An 11,346-nucleotide genomic window follows, 5' to 3' on the forward strand; every position below is an offset into this window, starting at 1 on the left:
TCGCCCTCCGATGCCACCTCCAGCGATAGCCACCGACCGACCCACGCCCTTCGTCGGTGGCACAACGCCATCGTCGATGTTGGCACTCCTATCGCCAAATCTGACCATCCAGCGTCGCTGCCACGCTCGTGGCGTTTGTTAAACCCACGATCCGCACTGTAATACACTTCGGACGTTGATTTGATATTCGATCTATGTCGGCGTATGATTTTGGCGATGATCCGACCCTCGAGCCACCGCTGATCCGGCCTTCGGGCTACTGCTATTGCACTCTACCTTTGTGATCTGTGTTCTGCGCTGTGTGTTGTGTTCCTGCCACCTAGCTGCTGTGTTTCGTATCGCTATTATGATTGTGAGTTACTGGTATTGTCCGGCCTGCGTGCTGTGTCCCAGCCTGAGAGCCGCTGTGGTATTCCGGCTCAGGAGTCGTCGTCATATTTCGACCGACATGCCGCCTCTTGGATCCATGCTGCATCGAATTCCATGTCGTCGTCCCCAGATCCAGCTCCTCAGCTGCCTCACATTCGTCTACTTTTCAGGGTCGTGACAACTCGATCAACATCGCAACTAGCTTACCGATCCATCCGAGGGCGTTCTCCGGGGCTAGGGTACGTTACTCATCCTGTATTTATTTCATTGTTCTACTATTATTCAGCTGTTTATATATTCATGGGACTTGCCTCGAGCATCGGGGTACCAGGGACCATGGCAACTCGGTCGCTCGCCACAGGTACTGTTGACCAGAGGACTTCTGACGACTTGGTTAACACAGAAGACTGCTCACCATCCGGGTCATGGAGATGCGGTCAACATTCCAGACACGTCATTCCGGTAGTTCCGTCTTCTTATATTCCTGACAAGATCATATTGGCGCCGTCTGTGGGAACTTCGCCTGATTTGGAACGTGAAGATGGATGACGCCGGAAAATTCTGCCATCCTCATGGCCTCGGTGGATTTCAACGAACATATCATATTCCCCTCACTTCACGAGTATTCGGGAGTCGAGGAACTGAGTCAGATCCTCTACTGGTCGGCAGGTCAGTTTTTTCGTTATATTTTCTCATTCGTTCATAGGATCTGACTCAATTCCCCAATCGAAGACTCTCGTGCCGATCGGCCGGGTTTACATTATATTAGAGCCACGAGCTCAATGTAGAAGACTCCCGTGCCGATCGACCGGGTTTACATTATATTAGAGCCATGAGCTCTAAAAGTCGAGCGGCGACTATAAACCCTTGAGTCAGAGACTCCCGAGCCAATCGGTCGAGTTTGAGTTATATTAGAGCTACGGACTCTAGAAGTCGAGAGGTGGCTATAAACCCTAGAAGTCGAGCGACGACTATAAACCCTTGAGTCAGAGACTCCTGAGCCGATCGGTCGGGTTTGAGTTATATTAGAGGTACGAGCTCTAGATTCGAGCGGCGACTATAAACCCTAGAAGTCCAGCGGCGACTATAAACCCTAGAAGTCGAGCGGTGACTATAAACCCTTGAATCAGAGACTCCCGAGCCGATCGGCCGGGTTTGAGTTATATTAGAGCTACGGGCTCTAGAAGTCGAGCGGCGACTATAAATCCTAAAAGTCGAGCGACGACTATAAACCCTTGAGTTAGGAACTTCCGAGCCGATCGGCCAAGTTTGAGTTATATTAGAGCTATGGGCTCTAGAAGTCGAGCGGCGACTATAAACCCTAGAAGTCGAGCGGCGACTATAAACCTTTGTCTCCATCGACAGTCAAGCGACGACCTTAAATCCTTGTCTCCATCGACGATCGAGCGGTGACCTTAAATCCGTACCTCACCCATTCGGGGTCGAGCGGTCTTCACTGGTCATAGACCAGCATATCAGATTCCTTATCTCCCCCGTTCGGGGTCGAGCGGTATTCACTGGTCACAGACCAGCATATCAGATCTCCTATCTCCCCCGTTCGGGGTCGAGCAATCGTCACTGGTCGCTGACCAGCATGTCATATTTCTTATCTCCCCCATTCGGGGTCGAGCGGTCTTCACTAGTCACGGACCATTATATTATATTCCTTATTTCCCCCGTTCGAGGTCGAGCGGTCTGCACTGGTCACGGAACATATCAGAGCAGCTTATCTCCCCCGTTTGGGGTCAAGCTATCTCCAATGGTCGCGGACAAGAGTATCTCCACTGGTTTTGGACCAGAATATCTCATAGGCTCTGTGCTCGCTCAGCTCACGACTTTCGTTTCTGTGCGCATGTGATTTCACTGGCTATGCTCCCGCTCAGTTTTCGAGCTCCACTCCCGTTCGACACTGCCTTGTCGCTCGTCTGGTATTCTCCTGGGCACTCACTTGGCATTCGCCTGATAACTTGCTTGGCATCTGCTCGACACTATTTCTCACCGCTCGGCATCGCCCACTCGTTCGCTCGGTCTGCTTGGCATCCCACATGTCACTCAGTCAACTATCATTTTACTCGTCTCTCACTTGACGTTTTCCCGTTCGCTTCGCATCAGTCCGGTTATTGACTTGGTATTATTTCTCATGGTTCACTCAGCATCACTACCATCTCTCGTACGCATCATTACTATAACGACCGCTTGCGAGACATTATATGATGGGTTCAACAATTTGACCCTGATATCGAGAGCGATTCAGCTTTCGCGACAGACTAGCTAGTTAGTCGGACTTGCGCCTCCTTTGACTAGACTTGAAGGAGAGGCTTGTGATGCAGATGTATCATAGGGCATAAGAGAGATTATAGAGATAGAGAGGGGCATTTTTATCATTTGGCTGGTTAGAGTTTTAAGTGAGGAGAAGGCACTGTAGAGAGGGAGGGGGCCTTAGTGCTTTTTCTCCCACCGCCACCTGTTGGAACAGGGGTCAACGCCTCCGTTAGAGATCACCGGCACACCGACAGTTCATATCCTTCCAGGTAGCTTCCAGCCGATGCTACGCCGTCGCTACCATCATCCTACGCCAGTGCCACTACCTCCTCTTCACGTCGCAGTCGTCGCTGCTCTCTCCTTCATCGCAGGCGTGCCGACGCCACCTTTGCGAGGACGCTGGCCGTCGCTCCCCTTCTCCTCCTCACGTTGCTGTTGCCATCGGACGGACTCGACACAGCTTCCAAACCACGACCGCCTCACCTCTCTTCAATCCACGACCTTTGCTGGCCTTATAGCGCCAGTGCCGCTGCCTTCTCCTATCTCCCTCTCCTCTTGTCGGAAAAGGCCTCCTCTGTCGCCGCCCTCGCAACAACGCAGGCTGGGGCCACCTCGCTGCATCACCTCGCGTCGGCGGCACACAGGCCGCTTCTCCTCTTGCCGGAAGCCTCCTCCGGTGTTGGCTTCTCCGACGCTGCCGCCCTCCGATGCCACCTCCAGCAACAACCACCGGCCGACCCATGACCTTCATCGGTGGCATAGCACCATCGTCGCTATTGGCACTCCTATCGCCAAATCCGACCATCCAGCGTCGTTGCCACGTTCGCTGTGTTTGTTCAACCCTTGATCTGCGCCGTCATACACTTCGGAGGCCGATTCGATATTCGATCTATGTGGGTGTATGATTTTGGTGATGATCCGGCTCTCGAGCCACTACTGATTCAGCCTTCGGGCTACTGCTATTGCACTCTACCTTTTGTGATATGTGTTCTGCCCTGTGTGCTGTGTTCTGTCCACTGAGCTACTGTGTTTCGTATAGCTATTATGATTGTGAGTTATTGGTATTGCTCATCCTACGTGTCATGTCCCGGCCTGCGAGCTGTTGTGGTATTCCGACTCAAGAGCCGTCGTCATATTTCAACCGACATGCCGCCTCTTGAATCCATGCTGCATCGAATTCCATGTCGTCGCCCCCAGATCCGGCTCCTCAACTGCCTCATATTCGTCTACTCTTCAGGGTCGCGACGACTCGATTAGCATCGCGATCAGCTCACCCATCCATCCGAGGGCGCTTCCCTGGGCCAGGGTACGTCACTGTACTCATCATGTATTTATTTTTTTTGTTCTATTATTATTCGGCTGCTTATATATTCATGGGACCTACCTCGAGCATCGGGATACCAGGGACCGGGGCAACCCGATCGCTGGTTGTAGGTACTGTTGACCAGAGGACTTCTGACGACTTGGTCAACACAGAAGATAGCTCACCATCCGAGTCATGGAGATGCAGTCAACATTCCAGACACGTCATTCCGACAGTTCCATCTTCTCAGATTCCTGACAGGATCATATTCGCGTTGTCTATGGGAACTTCGCCTGATCTGGAACGTGAAGATGGATGATGCCGAAAAATTCTGCCATCCTCATGGCCTCGGTGGATTTCGACGAACATATCATATTCCCCTCACTCCACGGGTATTCGGGAGTCGAGGAACTGAGTCAGATCCTCTGCTGGTCGACAGGTCAGTTTTTTCATTATATTTTCTCGTTCGGTCATAGGATCTGACACAATTCCTCAATCGAAGACTCCCGTGTCAATCGACCGGGTTTACATTATATTATAGCCACGAGTTTAATGTCGAAGACTCCCATGCCGATTAACCGGGTTTACATTATATTAGAGCCACGGGCTCTAAAAGTCGAGCGGCGACTATAAACCCTTGAGTCAGAAACTCCCGAGCTGATCGATCGAGTTTGAGTTATATTAGAGTTACGGGCTCTAGAAGTCGAGCGGCGACTATAAATCCTAGAAGTCGAGCGGCGACTATAAACCCTTGAGTCAGAGATTCCTGAGTCGATCAACCGGGTTGAGTTATATTAGAGGTACGAGCTCTATAAATTGAGCGTTGACTATAAACCCAAGAAGTCCAACGGCGACTATAAACCCTAGAAGTCGATCGGCGATTATAAACCCTTGAGTCTGAGACTCCTGAGCCGATCGACCGGGTTTGAGTTATATTAGAGCTACCGGCTCTAGAAGTCGAGCGACGACTATAAATCCTAGAAGTCGAGCAACGACTATAAACCCTTGAGTCAGAGACTCCCGAGTTGATCGGTCGGGTTTGAGTTATATTAGAGCTACAGGCTCTAAGTTGAGCGGCGATTATAAACCCTAGAAGTCGAGCGACGACTATAAACCCTTGTCTCCACCGACGGTCGAGCGACGACCTTAAACCCTTGTCTCCACCGACGATCGAGCGGAGACCTTAAACCCGTATCTCCCCCGTTCGGGGTCAAGCGGTCTTCACTGGTCACGGACCAGCATATCAGATTCCTTATCTCCCCTATTCGGGGTCGAGCGGTGTTCACTGATCACGGACCAGCATATCAGATCTCCTATCTCCCCCGTTCGGGGTCGAGCGATCGTCACTGGTCTCAGACCAACATGTCATATTTCCTATCTCCCCCGTTCGGGGTCGAGCGGTTTTCACTGGTCACGGACCAGCATATTGTATTCCTTATCTCCCCCGTTCGGGGTTGAGCGGTCTTCGCTGGTCACGGAGCATATCAGAGCAGCTTATCTCCCTCGTTCGGGGTCGAGCTATCTCCAACGGTCGCGAACAAGAGTATCTTCACTGGTTTCGGACCAGAATATCTCATAGGCTCTGTGCCTGCTTAGCTCACAACTTTCATTTCTGTGCGCATGTGATTTCACGGGCTATGCTTCCGCTAAGTTTTCGAGCTCCACTCCCATTCGACACTGCCTTGTCGCTCGTTCGGTATTCTCCCAGGTACTCACTTGGCGTTCGCTCGATAGCTTGCTTGGCATCTGCTCGGCACTATTTTTCACCGCTCGACATCACCCACTCGTTCGCTCGGTCTGCTCGGCATCCCGCGTGTCACTCAGTCAACTATCATTTTGCTCGTCGCTCACTTGACGTTTTCCCATTCACTCTGCATCAGTCCGGTTATTGACTCGGTATTATTTCTCGTGGTTCGCTTGGCATCACTACCATCTCTCGTACGACATCATTACTATAGCGACCGCTTGCTAGACATTATACGATGGGTTCAACGATTTGACCCTGATATTGAGAGTGATTCAGCTTTCGCGACAGACTATCTAGTCAGTCGGGCTTGCGCCTCCTTCGACTAGACTTGAAGGAGAGACTTGTGATGCAGATGTATCATAGGGCATAAGAGAGATTATAGAGATGGAGAGGGGCATTTTTGTCATTCAGCTGGTTAGGGCTTTAAGTGAGGTGAAGTCACTGTAGAGAGGGAGGGGGCCTTGGTGCTTTTTCTCCCGCCGCCACCTGCTGGAACATGGGTCAACACCTCCGCCAGAGATCGCCGGCACACCGATAGTTCATATCCTTCCAGGTAGCTCCCAATCGACACTACGCGATCGCTGCCATCAACCTATGCACGCGCCACTACCTCCTCTTCACGTCCGAGTCAGAGTCGCTCTCTCCTTCATCGCCGGCGTGCCGATGCCGCCTTCGCGAGGACGCCGACCATTGTTCCCCTTCTCCTCCTCACGTTGCTGTTGCCATCGGACGGACTCAACACAGCTTCCAAACCGCGACCGCCTCACCTCTCTTCGATCCATGACCTTTGCCGACCTTATAGCGCCAGTGCCGCTACCTTCTCCTATCTCCCACTCCTCTTGCCGCAAATGGCCTCCTCTAACGCCGCCCTCGCAACAACGCAGGCTGGGGCCACCTCGCTGCATCACCTCACGTCGGCGGCACACAGGACGCTTCTCCTCTCGCCGGAAGCCTCCTCCGGCGTTGGCTTCCTCTGGCACTGCCGCCCTCCGATGCCACCTCCAGCGACAGCCACCAGCCGACCCATGGCCTTCGTCGGTGGCACAGCGCCATCGTCACTATTGGCACTCCTATCGCCAAATCTGACCATCCAACGCCACTGCCACGCTCGCGGCGCTTGTTCAGCCCTAGTTCCGCACTGTCATACACTTTGGACGTCGATTTAATATTCGATCTATGTCGGCGTATGATTTTTGGCGATGATCTGGCTCTCGAGCCACCGCTGATACGACCTTCAGGCTACTGCTATTGCACTTTACCATTGTAATATGTGTTCTGCCCTGTGTGTTATGTTCCTGCCACCGAGCTGTTGTGTTTCATATCGCTATTATGATTGTGAGTTACTGGTATTGTCCGGCCTGCGTGCTGTGTCCCGGCCTGCGAGCCGCTGTGGTATTCCGGTTCAGGAGTCGTTGTCATATTTCGATCGACATGCCGCCTCTTGGATCCATGCTGCATCGAATTCGATGTCGTCGCCCCCAGATCCGGCTCCTCAGCTGCCTCACATTCGTCTACTCTTCAGGGCTGCGACGACTCAATAAACATTGCAACCAGCTCACCGATCCATCCGAGGGCGTTCTCCGGGGCCAGGGTACGTTACTCATCCTGTATTTATTTCGTTGTTCTACTATTATTCGGCTGCTTATATATTCATGGGACATGTCTCGAGCATCGGGGTACTAGGGACCGGGACAACCCGGTCGCTGGCTGCAGGTATTGTTGACCAGAGGACTTTTGATGACTTGGTCAACATAGAAGACAGCTCACCATCCGGGTCATGGAGATGTGGTCAACATTCCAGACACGTCATTCCGTCAGCTCCGTCTTCTCAGATTCCCGACAAGATCATCATGGATCCCTTCCTTGACTTGATACTAACGTTATTTATTTTGTAGAGTGAAACATGGTCTATAATTAATCAGTGCAGCATTCATATTCCTAGTTATATATAAATCTATATTATATAGATGATTTTTAATGTTAAAATGAATATGAGTGGATTAGACATGTGTTAATATAATGGTTAAGTATTTTTTTTAAAAATATTTTTCTTTTTTTTTTTTAAGAAAAAGATGACATATATATTAACGAGGATACCACCTGACAAACAGTGTTAACTGAGTCTTGCTGCAATCTCCCGTCACCGATCGATCTCCGGTTGGATGAAACTTCTGTTAATGGTGGTGATTTTTGTGGAGGTCTGTTTGGAAGCCGTGGAATATGAATAATATGCATCTCAGTCGAGATTGATTCCTTGACGGTAGTTTTGTCCGACGGAGTTGTCGCCGGAGGTATGATCGCCCAGTGCGTTCAAGGTGCCGCCGACGCGAGGAAGTTCCTTGTGCTCAATTTCTCCTTCTCCACGTCGTCCGGTTGCATTGCCAGGCGGAACCCGCCAGCAGCCATTAGATGGTCGGAGGAGAACTCGCCGCCGCCCAGCGAATTCATGGTCTTTTGGTACTGCCTCTCATTGCTTCTGAGGGATCCACCACCGATACCACCGGTGAAGCTGGACGTGGCGCCCAATTGGGCAGCCTTCCGGAGCGTCACGGTGGCCGACGACTGCGGCAAAGACGGGCCGGGGTCGTAGAGCGATGGCGTCATCGACATGTTGGAGCCGGCGATTGCTTGGTGGCCCATTAGCTCGCTGGCGAGGAGTAATGGCATGGCGGTGGCGTCGTTGCCTCCTCCCGGCGCCGGTCCCACGAGATGGCCGCCGCCACTCTGATCTTCCTCATTCTTGCCGGCGGTCGGGAAGAAATTGAGGTTCTTGTTGAAATAATTATTCCCGGACGACGACGAGGCGCCGAAGCCAAATTGGGCGCCTTCGAGCAACGGAGGAGGATCCTCGAAGTTGAATCCATGGAGATCATCGTACCTGCCTTCGCCGGCGAGGTATGGTTGACCATGGGAAGAGCGCGGGAGTGGCCGGAAGGAGGCGGTGTCGAGATGAGGGACGTCGACGTTGAATGATTGCTCGTGGGTATTGGTGCTACCTCCGGCGGCCGGGAGATGGGAGTTGAACTGCGGGAGGCCGAGGTAGCTTACGCCTTTGTTTGCGTACAAGTGGCCGCTGATGGCGGCGCCGCTCATTCCGGTCGCTGGAGGAAGCCTCGCGTTTTCTTGCGCCAGTGCATCGCAGAAGGCTCTGTGGGTGATGTAGCTGTCTCTCCTGCAGTAGTACTGTATTCATCAAACGAAATGCATAATCATGCAAACAAAATACATATCCTTCATTACACATGCAAAATTATGTGAATTTTAAAACACAAAATGTTAAACTTAAGTATATCATATCTTAATGTTTCTAGGTGTTATCAAAATCCAATATTTAAATATCATATTTTAATCTATATACAACACAAACTCGAAGCTGAAAACTGTCATCAGTCTTTGCTCACTACTTGTTTGATAATGTATAAAGGGAATAATGACAAATAGCATGGCGCCAATATAAGGATAAAGCATCAATTACTTGACAATATTCCCTGTCCTTGTGAGAATATGTCAGAAAATGAAAACACCTTGTTTGGTGACGTGTGAGGTTTAGGGATAGGATTAATCTACGTACCAATGCACATTATACTCCATATAATGTTCCTCGTCCGGATGACAATATGTTAGAAAGTAGATATAAAATTATGTAGAAAATATTATATGCTTGCGGATATTATAGAATACCAACAATTGCATGCGGATATACAGAGAGAGAGAGATATCGTTGTGAATCGGTGAGGAGCTGAGAGGCCACAGTTGTCTCCAAACGCAAGGCAACAAATTAACCTGTTTAATCTTCTTCCTTCATGTCGCCACGTGAACTCGATCGAATAAGAGAGAGAGAGAGGGAGATGATTCACGAGTGAGCACTTGCCCACTTTGCAGATGTGTCTTTGTTAACCCTAGACGTCATGCAGCGAAGCTAAAGAGATGAAGGTAAAACAGTTGCAGCAATATAATGGATGGAATGGAAGTAGTACTGAGGGGTGGACCTGGAGAAGAGGATGCCGCAGTGGCAGCGATACTCGCGGGTGCCGCAGATCTTGGCGTGGGCCTTCCAGTCCGACAGCACGGCGTAACGCCTGGAGCACTGGTCGCATTTCCACCTCTTCTCGCCGTGCTTGCGGCAGTAGTGCTTCTTGACGCCGGTGAGGTCGCCGAGGGCTCGGGAGGGGTCGTGGTGGGCGCACGTCGGCTCAGGGCAGAGGTACACGCGCCGCCGCTCGTCCGGGCTCTTCCGCTTCAGATTCCACGGCAGGTTGTGGCCGCGCCGGTGGAGCTGCAGGTTCTGCTCCCGCTGGAACCCCTTGCCGCACACTTGGCAGACGAAGCGGCTGGTCGCCAGTAGGGTTTTGGGCGACAATGCGATCACCTCCGCGCCGGGATCTGCGAATGAATTTAATTTTCTCGGTTTCAAGGGATGTCGTTGTGGAATTCTAGAAGTAGATCTGTCAAAAAGATCATCTTATTTGTTTCGATCGAAATCAAAATTCAAGAGAAGAGTTGAGGAGGAGCTTGCTTGGGTTTCCAGGGAGGTTCCTCTTCTTCTTGGGAGGAGCAGCGGACTGTGAAACAGCCGCTGACGGCGGGCCTGGCTGTTGCTGCGGCGGCGACGGCGGTGACGACGAAAAGGCCGGTGCTTTCATCTAGCTCGATTTGTAGCTTTCTCTCTCACAATTGCTTCGTTTGGCTTCTGGCGAAGGAAATCAGACAGAGAGGAGACCACCGATCACTGGCCGCCGCCATGAAACCATCAGCTCCAATTTTGTTGTTGGCTTGCCAAAAGTCTTCCATAAACCTCAAGATCTAACTCAACAAAACCTCTAAAGCTAAAGAACAAACGAACTCAGCTGGCAAAAACCAACCAACCAAACAAAAAGGTCTAGAGAACAGAAAGGAGAGGGTTTGCACTCCTTTCTTCCTCTACACCCCTTTGTTCTATCTGTAATTTCTGCTGTCCCTGCCAGTTGAAGGAGGGGCAGGAGTAGGGCTCGGTTTGCGATGTCAGTGAGTTACTCATCATGCTTTTCTTTCTCCCATGAATCATTATTCTCTGCTTTTCTGCTCCACTTTTCCCCTCCTCTTATTCCTCACTCACCTCACTCTGTAGCAAAAGGTGAAACCCTCGCCCCCAGGTTCCTCACCCACCTCACGCTGCAAAAGGCGGGTTCCGCCGCCCAGCGGCCCCCTACGCCTGCCCCATGGTATTGTAGGAGGAAGGTAAATCAGGGTGAATGCTGGGTTGGCAAGTTGATGGTTGTTCGAGGCTTTAAGCCAGCAGACGGGGATATTATCCCACATTACAACTGGCGACACTCGAACCGTCGCTCCATGCTGCAAGCATACCACCAACTTATCAACTGATCCAGCCACAATTGAACAGAGAGAGAGAGAGAGAGAGAGGTGTTGCTGTTGATGGTGTCCGGAGCAAGCAAGTGTGTCATTATGTGGCAGGCACTGCTGACCCTGGTAAAACCCTAAAACCAGTCCTCTGTTGGCATTTCATGCAGACAAAAACTCAACCTCTCTGATCCGAACCCTCAGTTTGAGGCACACTAGTGATGATCTCTTGCATGATCACTGGCTTGAATGGACAAAGCACTGTAAGCACATGCATGGTCTGCTCGAATCTGTTGCTGTATATCTATGGAGGTTTTGATCATTCATG

The 11,346-nt window shown here is 51.1% G+C and overlaps 1 protein-coding gene across 1 annotated transcript; it reads right to left on the reverse strand.

The window, feature by feature from the left end:
- Positions 1-7,804: 7,804 nt before the first annotated feature.
- Positions 7,805-10,750, reverse strand: LOC122049544 (protein indeterminate-domain 4, chloroplastic-like). The gene is made up of 3 exons (XM_042610910.1): positions 10,198-10,750; positions 9,671-10,064; positions 7,805-8,853 (listed from the first exon to the last, which is right to left on the reverse strand). The coding sequence occupies exons 1-3, from the start codon at positions 10,322-10,324 to the stop codon at positions 7,992-7,994; spliced, it is 1,383 nt and encodes a 460-aa protein (XP_042466844.1). The 5' UTR covers positions 10,325-10,750; the 3' UTR covers positions 7,805-7,991.
- Positions 10,751-11,346: the final 596 nt, after the last annotated feature.

This window comes from Zingiber officinale, chromosome 2B (assembly GCF_018446385.1).
Source record: "Zingiber officinale cultivar Zhangliang chromosome 2B, Zo_v1.1, whole genome shotgun sequence".
In the NCBI taxonomy this organism is placed as follows: Eukaryota; Viridiplantae; Streptophyta; class Magnoliopsida; order Zingiberales; family Zingiberaceae; genus Zingiber; species Zingiber officinale.